Source organism: Cavia porcellus, unplaced genomic scaffold, assembly GCF_034190915.1.
Source record: "Cavia porcellus strain 051 isolate PalLab524CR breed Dunkin Hartley unplaced genomic scaffold, mCavPor4.1 scaffold_30, whole genome shotgun sequence".
Taxonomy (NCBI): Eukaryota; Metazoa; Chordata; class Mammalia; order Rodentia; family Caviidae; genus Cavia; species Cavia porcellus.
This window is the reverse complement of record NW_026947513.1, coordinates 31,647,796-31,670,501: the sequence shown is the minus strand read 5'-3', so window position 1 is coordinate 31,670,501 and position 22,706 is coordinate 31,647,796. Positions and strand designations below refer to the sequence as shown.

The 22,706-nt window shown below is 34.4% G+C and overlaps 1 protein-coding gene and 1 non-coding gene across 12 annotated transcripts in view; both read left to right on the top strand.

Moving 5' to 3' along the window:
• Clock (clock circadian regulator) overlaps window positions 1–22,706 on the top strand; it is a 127,947-nt gene that overhangs the window by 81,585 nt on the left and 23,656 nt on the right. For all 11 annotated transcript variants that reach the window (XM_063240685.1, XM_013154408.2, XM_003471671.4 and 8 more), the window contains 8 exons: window positions 1,974–2,063; window positions 7,278–7,398; window positions 10,833–10,946; window positions 11,077–11,195; window positions 13,901–13,983; window positions 15,356–15,462; window positions 16,513–16,660; window positions 17,459–17,534. In XM_063240685.1, coding sequence (XP_063096755.1) covers window positions 1,974–2,063; window positions 7,278–7,398; window positions 10,833–10,946; window positions 11,077–11,195; window positions 13,901–13,983; window positions 15,356–15,462; window positions 16,513–16,660; window positions 17,459–17,534 — 858 coding nt within the window. The remainder of the gene's footprint in view (window positions 1–1,973; window positions 2,064–7,277; window positions 7,399–10,832; window positions 10,947–11,076; window positions 11,196–13,900; window positions 13,984–15,355; window positions 15,463–16,512; window positions 16,661–17,458; window positions 17,535–22,706) is intronic.
• Window positions 5,076–5,276, top strand: LOC111757335 (small nucleolar RNA SNORA73 family). Its single transcript, XR_002791707.1, has one exon. It is a non-coding gene; the product is annotated as a small nucleolar RNA SNORA73 family (small nucleolar RNA).

Below are 22,706 nucleotides of genomic sequence, written 5' to 3'. Positions count from 1 at the left end.
ATTAATCATCACAGCACATGTACATAAGTATCAAAGAGAAAATATGAACCAAAGATCCCAAATATTAAGACATTTGAAGTATCTTAAAAATATTGAAAATATAGATTAATTTTTTTCATGATTATCATCATAGATTTTGAGTTACATTCCTGAAAATGGTGCATTTATTTTTAATGTCAACCTTCGTTGTTTTTTAATGTCAACTAAGTATACTTACAACTACTAAGTATATGTTCTAATATATGTTGAGATGAAGAATATGTATATGTACATGTATATTCTGTGCTGAGTCCAAGTATTTTCTCACATTTGATTTTACATGCTTAATTAAAGTCTTTCCAGATTTGCTTATTGAATGTAAAAAAAACTGATTCACAAACAGAACTGGTTTTTTTGGGTGAAATTTATTTGATTAGAGGCTAACCTAGTTGTGGTTTACTTGGCTAATCATGCTGATGAGATTACAAATAAGCAGGTTACACACCATACTTAGCAGAATTTCTGATGTAGGCTGTACCTTGGAATGTTAGAACTGCAACCAGAAGTAGAAGAGATTAGTTTTTTTAGCGCAAACTTAAATTTTACCATGATGCCTGGAGAGGTTGCTGCTTGTCCATATTCAGATAGTTAATTGATGGAAAAACTGGAACCATGGGCTTAAAGCGCACAACTTAGTGTTGGCTGTCTTCAGTCTTCCATTACCCTCCCCCCACTACCACCTTGTGTCTGTTGCCTAAGGAGTATTTCTTCCTGCTCTTGGCAGACTAGCAATAGGCAAAGCAATTAGAGCAGTTTGGCCTGATCAGATCTTTCTAAAGTCATCTGTATGTGAAATAATCTTCCAGTATGTAGCTGTCCTTGGCAGCTTGAAGTTCTTGAGTAATCCATACAGGATGGAGTAGTGCTGTATGTTAGCTTCATCTTTGCTGTAAATGCACAAAAAACTTTCCCCTCTGTCCCTAGAACTTCTGTTGCAGGCTTTCCCAGACTAAACAGTTACTGTGCATCACATAGGTATTAAATTAAGAAGTTTTAGCCAGTGACTCTTGTAGCTTTAGTCATAGAATGTGGGGAAGAGGATAAGAGTCATAGTTTTAGGATGAGGAAGATGTTCTCTGCCTTATTCTTTCACATTTTCTCTAAATCATCCTTCTGAAGGCACTTTAGTTTTTGTATTAGTTTTTTTTTACTATCTACCTTCATGGGAAATTATATCCCTACACTCAAAAGATGTTGGTGCCCTCATTCTTTGTCCTAAAATCTTCTATTTGCTTCCTGCTGTGTACAGAAAAAAGCCTTTTAAGTTGTAACCTGATATTCAGGACCTTTCACGATTTGGGCACAGCCTAATTTTTCAGTTTCCTTTTTTCCCTCTCCCTTCACTTTATTCCTTATGTATCTCCTTATCCTTCAATCAGATACTTCTCTGTTAACGTATGCAAAATAACAATGCAGCTATGTGTTCTTTTGTCTGCCTAAGACATATTCTTGGTAGTATGTGTGCTTTGGAAATGGTAGCATCTTTAGATAAGTCGTACTATATATATGATTGGATTTCATAGTATGCATAGGAATAAAGACAGAACATTAAGACCCTATCTTTAGACACTTGCCATCCTGGGGCCAAGAATATAGCTCAGCAGCGTAAGTGCCTGCCAGGCATGTGCGAGGTGTGAGTTTGATCCCCACTACCAAGAAAAAAATACAAACCAAAAAAACCCTGCCATCCAGCAGATAGCTAGAAAATAATTTTTTAACCAGAGAGTAATCTTTTCCCCCAGAAGCACTTAAAGATACACAAAAATATATAGAAATATACTGTAGAGAGAAAAAGCTAGCATTTTACAGTGTCTTATATTAATCTTTATTTAAATAAGAGTGATTTATTTATTTAAATCTTGTCATTATCTTGTTTCTGTCCTGTGAAATACTTTTTTTCTTTGTATTTAACTGACCATTATGTTTAATTTCAGGCTCTTGATGGTTTTTTTTTAGCAATCATGACAGATGGAAGTATAATATATGTATCTGAGAGTGTAACTTCATTACTTGAACATTTACCAGTAAGTATAAAAATCTGGTAATGTCTTCATTTAACACTTGCTTTACATCTTTAGAAGCACTAGAAAGCCGACCTTTAGCACAGTGCTGAACAATCACTAAAGAGTAGGGACAAAAACTCTTACGTATGTCTTTGTTAAGCACCGCTGTGTTTTTTCAGAAGACTCATGACCACTTAATATTCAGCTACTACTTGAAGAAACTTCTTATTCTTTATTCTAATGCTAACTTTTCAGTGTTTACTTTTTAATTGGCCTCATAAATATGTTATAACACAGAACATCTTGAGAGTAATCAAATTTCTACAAGATATTTGTTGCAGGTAGCAGAAATCATACAGTTTCCTCAAAAGAATGAATTATAGTAACACTAAAAATAAGTGATACAGAATTTGAATCATTTGTAGGAAAATGAATGCACCTTGAGACCATAATATTAAGTGAAGCAAGCTTAACTATCACTTGGTTCCTCTTATTTGAGAAACTCAAAGTATAAAAGTAAAGATGAACTAAAGTCAAAATGGATCAATGATCTAAATATTAAAATAGATACACTAAATTTACTGGAAGAGAAAATAGGTAGAAATCTTGAAGTCATAGGTATTAGTAGAGACTTAATGAACTAAACCCAGGTCACAAAAAAATTTTACAAAAAAAATCAGCAAATGGGATCTCACCTTATTAAAAAGCTTTTACACAAGAAAGGAAAGGAAAGAGTGAAGAAAACCCACAGACTGGGAAAAAATGATAGTCAGTTGTCCTTCAGACAAACAACTTACATCCAGAACATACAAAGAATTGGAAAAAAAAAAAAAGCAGCCCCCAAAATTTCAAAGACTCAGTCCAAAACTGGCATCTGAGATGAGCATATACTTCTCAGAGGAAGAAATACAAACAGCAAATAAATACATGAAAAAAATTCAGTATTATTGGTCATTTGAGAGATGCAAAGTAAAACAAGACTGAGATTCCATCTCACCCCAGACAGGATGGCTATCATCAAAATACCAACCAATAACCAATACTGGCGGGCACTGGGGAAAAAGGAACCCTCTCTGTTGTTAGTGGGCATGTAGACTGGTGCAACTACTGTGGATACCAGTATGGAGATTCCTTAAAAAACTAGGACTAGAGGTTCCTTGACCCAGCTGTTCCCCTTATGGGTATCTTCCCAGAAGAAATAAAAACATCACACCACAATGATATGTGCACACCTATGTTTATAGCAACACAATTTGTAATAGCTAAATCTTGAAAACAACCCAAATGCCCATCAACTGAGGAATGGATAAAAAAGACTTGGGTTTTTTTTACAATGGAGTACTACTCAGCTATAAAGGAGGATAAATTGGAGACTTTATAGGTGAATGGATGCATCTCAAGACAATACTCATAAGTGAAATAAATCAGACCCATGTGTTTAAACATTGTATTGTATCACTAATGTGAGAAACTGAAGAATAAATAATATCCAAAATGTATAGTAAATATTATGAACTGGGAAGAACTGTTCAAAAATGACAGACTGTGAGGGGAAAGGAAAAAATGGGAAAAAATATGTGTATATATATGTATATATAGACACACACACATACATATATATTTATACACTAAATAGTTAAGATAGTTATATAGCTAGCTTATCTTAGTTCATTGTAAAGAAAGGTTTGTGTTAATATTGTTTGTACAATATATCATACCTATATCTTTTACTCTAAATAACTACGAGGAAGAAAACAAAATGCAATGTATTATTGTAACTCTTTACTATCCTGTTTTGAAACTGTTGTACAGTTATTTTTTTTTCCTGTTTAAAAAAAAATAAAAGAATACAGGGATATAGAACTTTTACAGAAGGAAGGAGGCCAAGTGACAGAGAAGCAAAGGAAAGGAGACTAAAAAAGATTTAAGATGTGGTATATACATGTACCAATTCCCCATGATGAATGTAATTGTTTTGTACTATAAACATATATTAATAAAAAATTTTAAAAAACATTTTAAAGGTTAATACTGATCATATTCAGTTAATTTTCAGTGTAACCAAAAAGACATAAAGAATTAGGAATATATTGTACAATTTTGATTAGATGATAAATACCTGAATTGTGCTTTTTTTACTCAGCATATATTTACTGAACATCCATTGTGTGCCAAACACTATGCTGAGTGCTGTGCTGCAGTTCATGGCTTTAAAAATGAATTTGCAGGTTTAGGACCTGTGATATAAATATTCTTAGATCATTTGTAAATTATTCAAAATGGATTTTTTTTGAAAATTTTAATAATGCAAAGTAAACCCACAAAGAGATCCTAAAAAGCAGTATTTCCTTCTTCCTGTTTATTTTCCTGGGCAATGCTTGTTTAAAAAATAAAATAAATTTTTAAAAACTTGCATAGAAAGAAAACCAAGGGTTAAGAATCCCTCTAAGAATTATGTATTGATAACAAGTAAATTACAGAGTTCCGAACCATATAAATTGAATTGGTTTTTCTTTCAGTTATATATTTGTAGAAACTACTTAATTTTTTTATTTAGTAGTAGTATACTGAAAACTAAAAGTGGCTAATGGAGGATGATTTAGAGCTATGAAAAGAATAAGGCAGAGAACATCCTCCTCATCCTGTGAATCTCTCCCCTCTCCTATATTCTGTGACTAAAGGGAGATGGTTCATTAGTTAAAACTTCTTATCTTCTGATTTTATGTCTATCTGACCCACAATGATTGATTGCTACTTGATGACAGTGAAGGCTAATTTGAAAGGGTCAAAATTTTTGTACATTGTATTTAGGAATACAGTTGCTTAAAAATATTGTATATCCAAGCCAGACATGGTAGTGCAGGCCTGTAATTTCAGTACTCTGAGAAACAGAGGCAAATCTGAATCCTTAGTAACTTAGCAAAGTCCTGTCTCAAAAAAAAAAGCTGAGTGTATAGTTTAGTGGGAATACCCTGGATTCAAACCCTGTTCTGCCAAAAAAAGGGAAAAACAAAATCTAAAACTATATATGATCCAACATGGATACTCTAGGAGGTCACTCCCTGGGGTCTGTCCAGGTGATGTAGGGGAGCATAGGGCTCTGCCCCATGATGTGCTGTCCCTTTCCACAAGGTTGGAGAAGAAGCTGGGCCTGTGTCTGCAGCTGCATATTCCTACAACTTCTCAGAGTCCTTTGGGCAGTGACTAAGGGGATAAACTGTGCAGAAAACAATGTCTAGTCAACTTAAGACTTTAAGTTTGAACTATGGGACCAGGGATTTAGCTCAGCAGCACAGGCACCTGCTGGCAGGTACAAGGTTGTGAGTTTGATCCCCGGTATCAAAAGTAAATAAATAAACAGAAGCACAGAGGACAGTTTTTCAAGAGAGCCTTGAGTCCCTTTTAAGCAATAATTGTCTGTAGGAATCATTTGTTTAACTGTTCTTTGTCTGCCTAAAAGATAATTGCAGTGGTTATAATTTACAGTAAATTAATAACATTGATCTAATGTAGAAATATACAACTAAACCAATAGGATTTATATTTGTTCTATGTGAAAATGACAGGGTAGCTGGGTACAGTGGCGCATGCCTGTAATCCTAGCATTTGGGAGGCTGAGACAGTATGATCATTGAGAGTTCAGCCTGTCTGAACTGTATAGCAGGACCCGTCTCAAGAAAGAAAAAGAAAAGACAGACAAAGACAGAGAGAGAAACAGTAATTGAGGAAAATTGAAAGATGCAGTTAGCTACCATTTGCTTTTTGTCCATCTGGCTTATTTTTGAGTACTGAATACATGTTACAGCAACAGCAGGTACAATTATCCCCGTGTTAAGACTTAAGGAAGTTGGATCCTTCAGAGAGTGACAGGAGAAGCTGGGAGGTAGGAGAGCAGTGTTTGCTGTCATACTTGTAAGAGAAGCCTTGCGTTTCTTCTCTGTGCATGAGAAATATCTTGTAAATTTATAGAGAGAAAGCAAAGGGTAAAAAAAGTCAAATCATAACTTGTCGAAATAGTATCATTGTCAAAATGAAACTTTTAATTATTTCAAATGTGTTTTAGTTTTCTGTTTACTAGTTTTTGTATTCTTAGAAGTACCTGTATTTTGGTACTTAAGTGTAAGATAGTTGTTTAGCATTTCTGTGACTCATACCTGAGCTCTCCGTTTATTCTGAAAGGCTTTTCAGATTCCTAGAATTCCTTGTTAAATTATAGTTATCTTTTTGGTGTGGTTACCCCTTAAGCCATCATCAGATAACTCTTTAGTCCAAAATCAGTTATTGTACTGATAACTATTATATGCAAGGAACAGGGTTAATGTGCCTTGATTGGAAGGGAAGAAGATGAAGGTATTCATTTATGGGACTAGAGGAGGTAGACATTAAAATAACATATACTTTTATAGAAAAAGAATGATACTTGTAATAAGTACTAAAGGAATTTTATTTTTACCTTGGATTTTTATGTTAAGGGAGTGCTTTTCTGAGGAAATACTATGAAGGAATGAAGGATAGTTTTGTGAAAGTTGAGAAAGGCAATTCCACTTCATGAGGAGAGGTTGAGGGATGGAGAAAAGAAAGAATAAAAGTGTGGCTTGTATGGTGAGTAGTGGAGAACCTCTTCCACACCTTCGTCATGCCCAGTGGCGCTCTTTTGTTGTTGCTATTTTTGTTTTGGAGCAATGGTGTGGTTTGCAGATGTATAAATGAGAAACACACAAACAAGTGGGGAGCCGCTCTAGTTGAGTGCAGCCCTGCCTTCACAGCAGCTTTTGTTCCCTTAAGCTTGAGATACCGCCCTAGGACTCCATAGAGTGGTTTGGAAATGTAGAGAAGTCAGGTGCAATGAACTGCTCTCAATAGAAAATGTAATCACCAAAGTTTCATTGGTCCTTAAAGGGACAGGAATCAATAAATTGCAAAGTTGTGCCTTTTAGCACATTAAGTCTCTTAGCTCAGTTGTGTTTTAAAATGTTCAGACTGGGTGGAACTCAGTTTTGCAAATAGTACTTTAGGCTTTCAAGATTATATTGACCATGAATCTGATGACATTGATGTAAGAGGCACTTCTCAGTCTTGATTTTTAAGGATACAATCTGTAACTTGATGTATATTGTTTTTCACAGATAATTGAAAGTTAACCAGGTGATCTTCTGTAGTTTAACAGCGATTATACATTTTTAAAATGTCTCTTGATTTAATAAATAAGTTTATTTTTAAAATTTTCTTTTTCAGTCTGATCTTGTGGATCAAAGTATATTTAATTTTATCCCAGAAGGGGAACATTCAGAGTTTTATAAAATACTCTCTACCCATCTGCTGGAAAGTGATTCATTAACTCCTGAATATTTAAAATGTAAGTAGTAACTGTTAAGCAAAAATCCAAACAAGCATGAGGTCTTGAGTTTGATTTCTGGTACCAAAAAAAACCATTTCTCTTCAAAAATCCACATGCTGTATTTAATAGCTTTATCCTTTTCTTTTGAAAGCTTTTGAAAAGACATTCTTAATTAAAATGCAATACTTTTGATACAGTATTTTATACTCTATTAAGTGCTTGTTAAATATTAAAAAATATTTACAAAATGGAAGTGGATTCATATTAAGGTCTAAAATCTGTTCCAAACTATAATGAAATAGCATCATGTGTGTTATACTAAATGTAAATAGTTGTGCCACAGTTATGCCATACATTGTAAAGAAATGGAACCTGGCAGTGTATTTTTAATTTTTAAATATTTTATTTCACAAGAAAATTCATCTCATTTTCCTCACTGTTAACCAACTGGGCACTCAACCTGTAGGGACAATTTCTATTAAAAATATTAAATAAGTTATTTATTTAGCTGAATTTAAAAATCTTTTATTGGTTCTATCGAGTGTACCAGCCACTTGGGTTATATCATTAAAAAGTGGCAAGAATAGTGCAAAATAGTCCTTGTGGCTATGAAACCCAAAATATTATGTTATTAGTGGACATTTCTTCTTCATTGAGCAAATTGGTTTCATTAGAACACTTCATTTTCTTCACTGTTTTATGCTGTGTTAAATTCAAAATTGTTACATCACTTTTTATCTGTTAGCTATTAGATATCTTTTATCATTTTCCATGATTTTAAAATTGCACTTTTTCTAATAATTGCATTAATCATTTTAGAGATTCTTCATATCCTGTGGTTTACTAAGATTTGAGATACATGTACTTAGTACTGTATGGAAGTTTATTTGTATATGTATGTTTGATACATGTTTCAGGGAGAGTTGAGAAAAACTAGAAACTGGGAGAATCCATTTGAAGCTTATGCCATATACAATTGTTTATAATCAAGTTGCATGACATTGACCAATAGTGCCGGGGATTTAGCTCAGCGGCATAAGTCCCGGCCTGGCAAGTGCGAGGTTGTGAGTTCAATGCATGGTACCAAAAACAAAAAAACCACAAACCGGACATTGACCAATAAACCACTCAAATCCAGTACTGAGGAGAAAAGATTTTAGCTGTGTAGGATAGACTGAGAAGCCTGTTATATGCCTGTACTTAATATTCAAAGTCATAGGTTTAATGGCATTATTTGAGTAATTGAGGTTAATATATAGAGAAGGGAAAAGAGTTACGGAGTTGGAACCCCTAAAAGATCACAACAAGAAGACAGAAGAAAAAGTGGTGACTTTTAAGAGGCAGAATTTTGACAGGAGAACTGAGCCAAAGCTTCTGGTATACTGGGACAGTAAGGCAGGAGGATCATAAGTTTAAGTACAGTTTGGGCAGTTTAGGGACTTAGCAAGACCCTGTCTCAAAATAAACAAAAGCTGTACCTCAGTGTGAAAACCCTATATTCAATCCACAGCAAAAAAAAAAAAAAAAAAAAAAAAAAAAAAAAAAAAACAGAACCTGTCTGGCAGAAAGACCTTAGGCATCTGCTTCCAAAATTAGAAGCAAAGGTAACAACACAATTTTTTTGACAGGAAACAATCCTAGTTAAATGTCTTGCTAATCACTTAGTTAAACAACTGTTACATAAAAGTTCTTCCCTCATCAAAAAGTACTTTATGCCAAAAGAATAAACGCAAGTTAAAACATGGGAAATTGCTTGGAAATTTCTGTAAGTCATTTTGGCTAAAATGAAGATCAGATAGTGTAGATGATATGATTTGGATTTAGTGAAGGAAGTAGGAAAATTGTGAAGGGGTACTATTTCACTCTGTGGAGTTTGATTTTTATGTTTTACATAGTGGAAAGCCAGCAAAGGAGATTTGAAGGGTTGTATAATGTGGGGAGAAAAATGCCTAGTGTAGAAAATTTAGATAAGGATCATACTGAGGACAAAGGAAATATTGTATATTTTTTACAACAAAAGTAAGGATGGAAAAGAAAGTGAGTGCCACATAAATAAACTCACCAAAACTTGATGTTAAACGCTGGTGACCACGGCTGGGAGGATTTGAGAAAAACAATGATCGCTGGGCATTGAACCTGTTGCATTGATGATGAAACTTTCTACTATTGCCAGTAAAAGAAAAGCAGGGCCTTGATGTAGTGAATGAAGGAGTTACTAGTCCTTGAGTGTGGAAGCAATGTGATGAAAATATTATTGAAGAGTAGTAGCCAGAGGTGAATCAGAGGCAAGAACGTACAGGAATAAGGAGTAAACGTTACTTAGATGCAAGACCATTTGTGATTGTACTGTACTGGGTTGATAATACTAAAAGCTTAGTTGGAAAAAATGATTTATGAGAGTTTCCTTGGTGAAATAAATACAGGTCTTAGTGACAGATTAGTTTTAGGATTTGTAATGGGAGTGAAAGAGGCCAAATCAATGTGAACAGAGGGTAGAGATATGGTTTCTAACTTGACAAATAAACATACATAATGCAAAATGGGGACAGCTGACTTAGGAAGAAAGAATAAATTCACTTTGAAATACTTTAAATCACTGATGGGACAATCAAGAGGAAATGTGCTGAAAGCAAGTAGTGATGTAAAACTTTGTCTTATATAATATGTTAGAGTTGAGCAGAGAAATATAACAGTTAATAAGGAAAGACTAATTTATAAAAGACAGCAAAAGATCAAGATAAAAGAACCTCTCTGAAAACCACTGACTCAACGATGGATTAGCAGAAGGGATAGAATAGTCAGTAAGCTAGGAAGGCAAGTACATGTTATGGAAATGAAGAAGTATGAACTTTAAGAAGCACCAGAAACAAGAAAAATCACTGAAGTTGTCAAGGTAAATGTTAGTCCTCTTGTAGCTGTTGTGGTAAAGGTGTGAGGATGAAGTCCACAGTACGTGACATTAAAGAAAACGAACTCGTAGAAACTGGAGTACATACTGGAAAGGAAGGCGATCTGTGACCTTAGAAAGATGAGCATTATAATTCTTCGTTTGAGCTGGAAAACCTAAGCAAATTTAAAATAGTAAAAAATGAGGTTCCAAAAGGAGACATTGGAGGTACCAAAGGAGTGAAAGACAAGTGGCGTGGCCTGGCCTTCGAGAAGATAGGAAAGAGTGTTCACGGTAGAGACGGGAGCTAGCTGCAGACTGCGAAGGAATTTCTTGAAAATTATTGTGAAGAAAGAGAAGGAAGAGTAAATGGAAAAGGAGAAACAATGAGTTGCATGAACAAGATGACATCTGCTAACTGTATTGTACTTTTATGGACCAAGTAAAATGTCTTTCATTGACGACTTCTGTTAAGAGAAAACAGTTGTGAATTAATCCAACTTTTATAATCTTATTTCATGTGATGTATCACATAGACATGATTTTATTTTTTACCACTTTTCAGCAAAAAATCAATTGGAGTTCTCTTGCCATATGCTTCGAGGAACAATAGACCCAAAGGAGCCATCCACCTATGAATATGTGAGATTTATAGGAAATTTCAAATCTTTAAATAGCGGTGAGTTGAATTGCTTCATTTTTACAATTTTAACTTAGTGTTTTGTAAGCGCTTCACATTGCTGTTTGAATAGGAGAGGAACTAGATTTTGCTGGAATTGCCAGTGATACATATTTCCTTACTGTTCTAGTTTCCACTTCAGCACATAATGGTTTTGAAGGAACCATACAGCGTACACACAGGCCTTCTTATGAAGACAGAGTTTGCTTTGTAGCTACTGTTAGATTAGCTACACCTCAGTTTATCAAGGTATGTTTCTAATTGTAATTGCTCAAAGGGAATTTCATTCATACTATGAGAACTGTGTTTCTGTAATTTTCTTTTGTCTTCAGAAAGTCTGCAACTGCCTTCAGATATTGAAGTGTAGTAATGGCTGTGAGTCATTAAGATACGCATGAGATGATATTTTTGAAACCATGAGTTATGAGAGTTCTTGCCAAGTATAACTAATTTTTAGTATGTATCCTTTGCAGTTAACCAGTGATTATATGTAACGCCTTACTTTTGTGTAGAATTTTAGGGTGCTTTTGTATATTATTCACTGCCTGCATTGAAAGAAAAAAGTTTTTAAAATACAAGGAATTTGAGATGTCTAGGTATCTTTTTCTGCTTACAGTTGACTTACTAATTCAAAATTTAAATGATGTGGTCTTTTTCCCCTTGGGACCAACAAGCAGATGATTGATCAGTATTCCATTTTCCCACTTCCCTATTAAACAGTGGATGGAAAGGCTAAGGTTTAAAATTTGGGAGGCAGCATGGTATAGGATGAAATACCAAGTTAGCAATTAGAAGATCTTAAAGCATTTTGTTCTGCTTTTGTTTTTAAGAAATAATATCTGTGGCTCACATTGGAGCACTTATTACATGCTGTACATTTTACAAGCATTTTAATTTTTAGTTAGTTGCTATTATGATCCCTATTTTATATAGAAGGAAACCTATTCTTAGGGAAGTTAAGAAGTTGTTTGCCAAAAGTTTAATCTGTTAAACGATTGAACTGGAACTTGATTCTGATATTTTTTTCCTTTGTGCCTCAGCTCTTCACTGTTATATTATGCTGCAGAAAGTTATTTAAGGACACAGATGAAAATTGTGACACACTGTTTAGTATGACCAGAATCTAGGATGGGGTAGAGGTAGTGAGAAATAAGGTTAGGAAAGTAGTCTGCCACGCTGAAGACTTTTTCATGTATTTACTGGCCGTTTGTATTTCTTCTTAGAAGTGCCTTTTCTTTTTTAGTTGTACATTTTTTGATGAGTCTTTTGCGGGGAGATCTAATTTTTTTGAGTTCTTAATATAGTCTAGATGTTATTGCTCTGTTTGAGTTGTAGCTGGCAAAAGTTTTTCCCATTCTCTAGGTTGTTTCTTCATTCAGGTATTTCCTTTGCTGTGCACTCTTTTTAATTTGAATATGATCCCATTTGTTAACTCGATGTTATTTCTCATGCAGTTGAGGTCCTATTCAGAAAGTACTTTCTTACACCTATGACTTTAGGAGTTTTACTTCCTTTATCCTGTAGGAAGTTACATGTTTCTGTTCTTTGATTGATTTTTATGACAATCATCAAGAAATCAAATAAAAAGTGTTAGAAAACGGTGGTGAAAAAGGAACTCCCCTACAGTATTGGTGGGAATGTAAACTAGCACACCCATTATGGAAATCAGTTTGACAATTCCTCGATCCCTTGGAAAACTAAAACTAGAAATTCCATTCCACCCAGCCTTTTCCCTATTTTCCTGAGAGAATTAAAGACATAGTATTCCAATAATATATGGAGACCTATGTTTATAGCAGTCCAATTCATAATAGCAAAGTCTTGGAAGCAGCCTGTATATTCATCAGCAGACAAATAGATAAAGAAAACGTGGTACTTCTACACAATGAAATACTACTCTGCTATAAAGAAGAATGTATTCAAACTTTTTGTAGGAAATTGAATGGTCCTTGGGAAACATATTAAGTGAAATAAACCCTATACTTAAGTGAAATAAACCCACAAACTTAAACACTCAAAGTATAAATAAGTATATCAAAGTATAAATAAAAAGAAAAATAAAGATATCTGTAAAGGTAGATACAAGGAAAGAATGAGACAGATACACTGCAAATGGAAGGAGGACCAGGAGATGAGGAGAGGGGCAGTGTAAAATAAGATGTGTCATGTACATATAACAGATACCTACAATGCAAGTGGTCATTGTGTAGTGCAAATATGTGCTAGTAAGTAAATTAAAAGAAAAAGTACACAAAGGCTAATCATGAAGTTTCTGTTTTCTTCTTTTGTTTTGTTTTTGTGGGGGTTTTTGTACTGGGAATTGAACTCAGGACCTTGCACCTGCCAGGCAGGCGCTGTGCTGCTGAGCTATACCTTGGTCCCAAGCTATAGGTTTTTAAAAGTGAAGTCATACAGTTATATTTAAGTGATGTGTAGAATGAGAAGTAGTCACTATGAAGCCTGCATTTCAGTGTTATTGCTGCATTTACATTTTTTATTTTCAATTTATTTGGGGGGTAGTGATGATTGAACAGGGAGCTTTCTGTATGCTAGGCTAATACTGTAGTGTTCAGCTATATCCATAGCCCACCATATTTTTTAGTACTACAAAATTAAAATGTGTTAAAAATATATTTATGTAAAAGTCACCCATTTTAATAATGATCCCTACCCCACCTCCATACTGGTTATTGAAAACAGGGCCTTTATACTGTGCTCCATGCCCAGCCCTTTTTGTTACATTTCAATATGGAACAGTATCTCACTAAGTTACCCAGACTGGGCTTGCACTTGGTAGTCCTCCTGACCGTGCCTCCCCGCATGCTGGGATTATAGGTGGGCCATAATAATGATTTTTAAATCATAACATATTTAGGAGTCTTCTAAGAACCGGGAAATATCTTTTTTTGGGGGGAGGGGATATCTTTAAATTACAATTTTTAATTTACTTGCAGGAAATGTGTACTGTTGAAGAACCCAATGAAGAATTTACATCTAGACATAGTTTAGAATGGAAGTTTCTGTTTCTAGATCACAGGTAACTTTGTTTTCACATTTCATGAAATGGTAATTATCATATGATTCTTGAAATTGTAGGACAATCTTTTTTTCTCATCAGAACTTTCCACTAAGCATTTTTCAAAAAATAAAGCCCATTAAAATTTTTTTATAGTTGGAATGTTTCTTACAGAAAAATTACAATCTTGCCAGCACCTCCCCTCCCTGGTAAGCGGCGGTAGTTTAGCCCACTGCAGCCCTTCCAGGGGGAGAACTAGCAGTGTCTCCTGAGATCCACGCCATGCTGGAGCTTAGGATTCCTGGAAGCCAAGCCAGCATCTCCCCTCCCTGTAAAAAGACAGACACTATGGTAACTACTATTAAGTTGGGTTATTTGGTGGTGAAGCACGAGGTTGCTGAAACAGTCATGCTTTGACCTGTATTTTATTTTGCTATGTCCTGTTTTATCTCAATCTCTCCCTTATTCTTTAAAAAAATTATTTAGTTGTTTCTTATGTTTGTTTTAATTAAGGGGAAAAATTTAAAAAATTAGCAGGATATATAATAGTAACTCTTTTTGATTTCCTATTAACTTGTTTTGAAGTCCTGTAATACTCCCACGATCTTGTTTCGACTGACTAGACTCTGTTCCATTCTGTATGATAGTATCATGTTTGAGGGTATAAGCAACTACTTTGAAGGCAATAAGATTCACTAAGATGCCCATTCTGGTTTGACTATTGTCTCCTTTGGAAGCCCTGTAATGTTTACAATGCCTAAGTTTTATTGGTCTTGTTCTCTACTGTTTTGTTCAACTTTATAATATCTAATGAGATAGACAATTCTTTTTAAGGAAACAAGACACATCGTTGATAACCATTGTTGATAACCGTGTACTCTGTTTTACATCATGTGCTATGTCTATCCTTGGTTTTGACTGACAGCTTTGTTTTACCATATTTGACTTTATTCTCTCCCCCCCAAAAAAAGTAATAAGAACTAAGGAGTAATAAAATCCAAAATGTGTAAATTTTGTTGTAAAAAAGAGAGGGGGAAAAAAATGAGCTCTAACGGATATAACAGCAAGTGTGTTTAGGGGTGTTAAATAGCTGACTATATTAATGTTTTTGGATCATTGAACACAGCTGTTTGCAGTCTCTCTGTTTGAATGTCCACTTTGTATTCTTTGATACTGTGATTTGAGCAACTATTTCTAAGATGATAATATGTAATCTATTAACAGGTGATTTCTTACTGTTTTTTTTTTGTTGTTGTTGTTTTTTGTAGTTCTGTATTACGTGTACCCTTACACTGCTTTGTTTTGTTTTGTGTTTTTCTCTTTTTCCTTTTAAATAAAATTTAAAAAAAAGAAAGAAAAATTACAATCTTGATTGTTTTATTATATAATTCAGGGCACCACCAATAATAGGATATTTGCCATTTGAAGTTCTTGGAACATCAGGCTATGATTACTATCATGTGGATGACCTAGAAAATCTGGCAAAATGCCATGAACACTGTAAGTAGAGTTAGTGATTGTATCTTTTTTCAAACTCATGTAAACAAAAATCTTATCCTATTAATGATAGGCAGTAAAATACAAACTTCCGACCATTTATATATATATATATAAATTTTATATATATATATGTAAAATAGGAACAAGTTTAATTTAAATTATTTATATTCAAATATTCCAGTAAATGAAAAAATTTCTCAAATTAATGTAACCACAGAACTCATTTTTTTCCTTGACATCTGTTAAAATAGACTTCAGAATTTAAGAACTACAGAATGCTTTGTGAAATTCTACTCTTTAACAGTTGCTACAGGGGCTGGGAATTTAGCTCAGCGGCATAAGCACCTGCCTTACAAGCAGGCAGTCCTGAGTTCGATCCCCGGTACTGATAAAAAAGAAAAAGACAAAAAAAAAAAACAAACAAAAAAAACAGTTGCTACAAACAATGAAGTTATTCTGATTTTGGTTGAAGTTTAAAATTAAATGCCTCAAAGATATACCTGACAATATCTGTGGGGGAAAAAAAAATCCCAGATGTTATTACTTACTGCTGTTACCTTCAGTTTATCTAGAGAGGAGGAAGTCAACAGTTTGAATCATTGTGTATTTGGAAGTGTACTGTGTATGAAGTATGAAATCAACAATAACTGACGATAAAGTTGGCTGGCTACTGTATGAATAATCCCAGCACCGTGGGAGGCTGAGGCAGGAGGACTGCCACTGGAAACCCAGCCTGGGCAACTGAGCAAGTTAGCATGACCTTATCTCAGAATTTAAAAAAAATTTAAAGGGCTGAGGATGGAGCCCAGTACAAAGGCCTTGAGTCCAATCCCCAGTATTGAGCAGAAAAAGTTGGATACTGTGGAAGATTTGATAATATCATGGAATCTTAAACTAGGTCTAAAAAGTAGCAATTTCTTAAAACTGATGTTTTTGAAATACCAGAATAAATAATTATAGATTTAAATGTAAATGAGTAGTTTTGGTTAAAAAGCAGATTCTTCATAACTAAATACTGATCCAAAAAAAATGTTTCTCTTTTCTTTTCAGTAATGCAATATGGGAAAGGTAAATCATGTTATTATAGGTTCTTGACCAAAGGACAACAGTGGATTTGGCTTCAAACTCATTATTATATCACTTATCACCAGTGGAATTCAAGGCCAGAGTTTATCGTTTGCACACACACTGTAGTAAGGTAATAATTCTTTTAGAGAAATTCTGAAGTATGCTAACATCCTATAAAATGATTCTGACATTGTAATTTTTATTCATGACTTGTTCATTACAAAGTGACCCTTTTCCCAGTTTTTAATATATCTTTTCAATATATTATTTAAATGTACTTGTAGGCATTATATAGAGATGTAATACAGGTAAAGGTAAATATATACTTGAGATACTGGTTTTGTGTCTTACAGCAGAAGTTGCACTGTCCTTTATATACCAAACTTATCGTGCAGAGAGAAAACTGGAGTAGATGAACATACTCTTCCTTTGTGTTTTCTTAGTTTACCTATTATGTACTCATGGGGTATTTATAGTACCATATAAAACTTTGAGATACTGAGAAAATTGCAAACTGGATTAAGATAGTACCTTATTATAGAGATAGTTTAGATTTGTGTAGCACATAGAAAATAGTCTAGAATTTGTGATAACCAAGTGAGACACACAGTGAGCACTGAATTGTTGCCACTCTCCGGGTTTTTTGTTGTTATTTTTTGTTTTTGTTTTTGTGTGTGTTTGTTTGTTTATACTGGGAATCAAACTCAGGGTCCTGCTCTTGCTTAGCTGTGCCACTGAGCTGCATGCCGACACTCCTCAGTATTTTTATTCTGTTTTTTTTTTTTTTTTTTTTTTTTTTTTTGTGGTACCAGGAATCAAATAACCTTGCGCTTGCCAGGCAAATGCTTAAGCCAGTGAGCTAAATCCCATTCCTTAGTGTTTTTAAATAAGGGACCAAACACTAAAATTTGATTCTTTCTGTTTACAGTTATGCAGAAGTAAGGGCTGAAAGGCGACGAGAACTTGGCATTGAAGAGTCTCTTCCTGAGACAGCTGCTGACAAAGTATGTTTCTTAGTCTTTAAAAAAAAAAATTAATCATTTTAAAACACTGAACAATTGATAATTGTTTTTTAAATACTTTATTTTCTCAGTTGTGGCAAGGATATGATTATACTTTAATGCTTGTTTTTATTTTTTATTTAATATTTAAATTCTCATTTGCTTCTAAGAAAGAATTAAAGACCCTGACATTTAGTAATAATCAGGTGAGAGATAAATGTAATGTCAGATTAACAAGTACCATTTTTTCTGATCTATAACATTTTAGGCACTGGCTAGGTTTCTTTATGAATTATGAACTATGATTTACTCCCTGGTAGGGAATGTCCTCACTTTGAAAATACTGAAACTGACCCCCCCACAAAGATATGCTGGGAAATTATAATGGGAATTTGAACTGCTTCCTTTTTTTTATTTCCTGTGAAAATATTATTGGTTGTCTGTTGCTGTGTGCCAAATACTCCACAACAGTGATGTCAAACAGCACACATTTGTCATCTCATAGTTAATGTGGGTTAGGAATCTAGGCACGTTTTAGCTGGTCCCTGTGCTGGTGGATACATAATGAGGGCGACAGGAAAGGTATCATTGGGGACAAGAGCCATCTCACTCTTCAGCTGGGGCAGAATTTATTTCTGTCTCACAGCGATTATTGGCTCAATGTTTGTTTGCTTGTTTGTTTTTGTTGGCTCAATTTTGTTAATCATGGGCTGTTGAACTGAGGGCCTTGATTTCTTGATGACCAAAGGCCACCCTCCTTCCTTTCCAAATTACTCCTTCCAGCAGAGAAAATATGCAAGAAAACTCAGAAATAGAAAATGCCAGTAAAATGGGTATTGGTTTTGTTTTTTAAAATGAGTTAAATAATAGCTTAGAATGATGTCATGGAGAAGGAGAAATGATGGGAAAGAGTACTGAGAACAGTGTGCTGGAGTAGATGAGAAAATGTCAGACCCAATACGTAAGTGAAAAGATTGGATTTAGCTTGTGGGACAAAAGTTCAACCTCAGCAGGTTGACTCTCATTGACCTTCTCACTGACTTTGTGACCCCCTGAATTTACAAACTTCTTGCATCAAAAGTCAAAAGAATGATGTTTTATGACACATGAGGAGTATATTGCATTTAAATTCCACTGTTCATAAATAACATAGCCATACTTAACTGTTAACTATCACCTGTAAATTGCAGTTATGCTGCAACAGCAGAATTGAGCAGTTGTGACAGAGGCTGTATGGCCCACAAAGCCTAAAACTTTGAAAGAGTCATTATTACATAATGATTTAACTGATCTATAATTTATAGCAACCGGAGAAAAGGTAATGAAAATACATTTTCGCAATCACAGTCACTTTATGTCTTTTCTCCCTCTTGATCTAGCATAAACCCGTGTTTCATTATTGTAACCATGCATATATTTTCAGCTCCCTAGCTCTCTTCCTTCCCTTCACAAAATCTCAATGCTGATTAACCCAGCTTGTAGGTAGTAGGTAGAGTAATGGAAGCATCTAAGAGTACTGAGTGAAACCAGTTAAGTGTCAGCATAGGAAAGTTGCTAAAGGTTTGAGGAGAAAAACAAAAACAAAAAAGCTAAATAGTTATGTAGGAGAATAGGAAAGTGAATGTTCTAGGGAGTTACTGTCAGTTTGATAGGCAGTTTAAGAGCTGTACAGGATCAGGTATGAGATAGGTTAAAACAAATCTGGGTTTAACTGGCATTCAGATTCTGCTGAGCAAGTGTGATTGATAGAAATAGGAGGGATGAATTTGATGAGAGAGAATACAAGAATAAGAATATGCTTTGGAAAATGTAGAACCTATAATACAAGTTACACATCAAAGGAGTTTTAGAATTAAGATGCTAAAGGGAATGAGTAAGAAATACAAGAAATGGTCACAGAATAGGATATTTGTAATTGAGGTCGTAAAGGCTTCTTACTGATAACTCCTCAAGGATATGAGTAAGGATGAATGGCTGAGGACTGGTAGAAGTCAAGATCTTTGGAGGAGAAAACAGGGAAGAAAGGTTATGGTACCGAATGTGTGACTGTAGATAACTTCAGGATTTTTAATTAGAGGAGTACTGAGCTAAAATTTAATTTAGGTACTGAGCCAGGCGTGGTGGTTCATGCCTGTAATTCCAGCACTCGGGAGGCTGAGGCAGGAGGATCGTTGCAAGTTCGAGACCAGCCTGGGCTACAAAGTGAGTTCAAGGCCAGCCTGAACTACATAGTGGGACTCTGTCTCAAAAAAACAAAATAATAATGATAATAATAATAATAATTTAGATACTTGCTGGCAAGTGACCATAGTGTCAGTACATAACTGCCACAAGAGCTAATGTGTTACATAATATGGTAATGTGAATATTAGATCTCTGAGTTTGGGAAAAAGAGAGAAGTGAAATGATTGGAAAACATCAGTAGGACAGTAGGGGGATATCTCCTCTGCTTGTAGAGGAGGTGTGTAGTCTTATGAGCTGTGATAGAGAAAACAGACACCACTGAAGAGACCTACAAGGAAAGTGGTATCTTCTGATGAGATGTGGGCTTTGGTTTGAGCAAGGCATTGAAGGAGTGTGTATAGCCACGATTGAGCACTTTACTTGGGAATAAAGGGAGGCAAAGGTTTCAGAGGCTGGGAAGCAGTGAGAGATGGAGATAAATGAGGGTGTGGAGACCTGAATGGTCATTAGAGTAGAGAAGATAAGGCAATGAGTAACATCACTACTTTGTTTTTGTTTTGTTTTTGTTTTTATAGCATGAGTAATGCAAAGCAAGGCTGTCAGTTGAGAGAGACAGACAGGTTTAAGAACAGTGAAAAAGAAATGGGGTAATTGTGAAGAGTAGGACAGAGATGCTACCAAAAACATTTAAGAGTATTGATCCCCAGTACTGAAGCTGATGATCATTTTAGAGTAACTGCAGTTGTTCCCAGCAGGACCCTTAAACCAGGTGAGTTAGAAATACAGAGGTGTGTGGCTTAAAATGGCATTTTAATTTTTACTGTGAGAGGTACTGCAGTGTTTGTTGGCAAGACAGAGATTGAGTAATGTAGAGTTAAACAGATTACGGACATGAATATATTAGATCTCTAAGTTTGGGAAAAAGAGAAAAGTAAAATGAAAGCTGAGAAGCCAAGATAGGGTATTGCATGATTTATCCATAGATACTGAAATTTTAGCGAAAGACCAGAAAGGGAATAAAGATTTTTTGAGTAGTTAAATGCTAATTTCCAAAGGTGCTTGTAGTACTTTGTATGTAGTGTTATCTTTATTGTTTTTTTAAGATTCTCCTTTTTTTATGTGGTAGAGATACATATAACAAAATTCCATTTCAGGGGTACAGTCGAGAGGGGACATAAAAAGAATTAAGATATTTATGTATATGTACTAACTCCCCACAGTGAATATAATCATCATATATTGTAAACATGTACTAAAAATGAAGGTGTTGTTAATTGTCATTATGTGCATTCCCAGTGTTGTATACCTAACACTGCCGGTCTAAAACTTTTTAATCTTTCCAAAGTTTAACTCCATCCATATTTTAAAAAGCTCCTTATCCCCCTCTCCTTCAGCTTTGAGCAATCACATTTTACTTTGATTTTGAATTTGACTTCTCTATATAACTTCATAAAAGTGGAATTATACTGTATTTCTTTCATAACAGGATTATGTCACGACATAATGTTCTTTTGGTTCATCATGTTACATGTGTTGGAATTCTCCTTTTTTTAAAATTTTTATTTAAAGAGACTAAACAAAACAAAAAATAAGTTGAAATAATACATACGTTCAGAGAAAAAAATAAACAGTAAGAACTAATTGATGTTTACATATTGTTGTTTTGCAAATAGTTGTTCAGGGTACAAAAATGGAACATGTAAAGTGGGAATTCAAACAGTGAGACTGCAAACAGTTCTGTTCAACTGTCCAACAAAAACTTAATAACATGGTTTTCAATCCTATACACTTAAACATACATGCAGTTATCCATACCTTCATTTATGTTTAGATTAAACAAACTAAAGCAGGTTAAAATCACTCTGAACAAAAAATAATAGTATTGCTGGATTTCACATCATGACACTCCATGATCAGCACTGGGTAAGGTAGTGTATTTTTTAAAAAATTTAATTTAAAGAAAGACTAAACAAAACAGAAAACAAGAAGAAATAATACATAATTTCAAAGAAAAAAATAAACAGTAAGAAATCACTAGTTGATGATTACAGATTGTCTTCTTACAAATAGTTGTTCAAGATACTAAAGTGGAGCATATAAAGTGGGGATTCAAACAGATTGCAACCAGTTCTGTTCAACTATCCAATAAAAACTTAGAAATATGGTTATCAATCCTATACACTTAAACATACATGCAGTTATCTATATCTTCAATTATGTTGAGACTGAATAAACCCAAACAGGCTAATATCACTCTGAACAAAGAGTAATATTATTGCTGGGTTGCACATTATAACACTCCAGGATCAGCACTGGGTATTTTAGTGTCTCTTTTTCTTCAAAGTATCTGTTCATTTCATCATGTGTTATAAGATCAGTTCTCATAAACTGTTTATAGATTCTACACATGCATCAGTCTTAACATGTATTTCTGTCATTTCTATATTAGAGGGAGAAACAAAACAAAACATATTCCTATAAACACATGAAATGAAAAAAAACATATAAGACTGTTGTACAAAGAGTTCTACCATGGTTCCTGTGTTGTCTCTTGTTATCTCCAATAAATTTGGCTATATCATCAGACATAGTATAATTGAATATTTCAGTACATAACAGTATTAATAAAAACACAACTTTGTATATAGTATAGAACTTCAAAAACTGGCAGTTATCAAACCAGAATGTATATCATTGAGTCTTGTCATCTTCAGGGTAGTTGCCTATACTGTCAGACTTGGTACTATCAATCATAACAGTTTTGAATAAAATCTTCTCTGCCTGATTTCTGTTATGCTCTTTTTTTTTTGCATCAGTTGTCTGCTTATCCTCTTCATTCTGTTTTCTGTTCCATTCATTGAGGCCTCTCTGCCACTGTTCCTAGAGTCCTAGTACTTTTCTCTCTCTCGAATGCCCTGGAGTATTCTCTGTAGAGTTGGATTGGTGGTTGCAAATTTCCCAAGTTCCTCTTGGTTTTGGAAGCATCCTCTT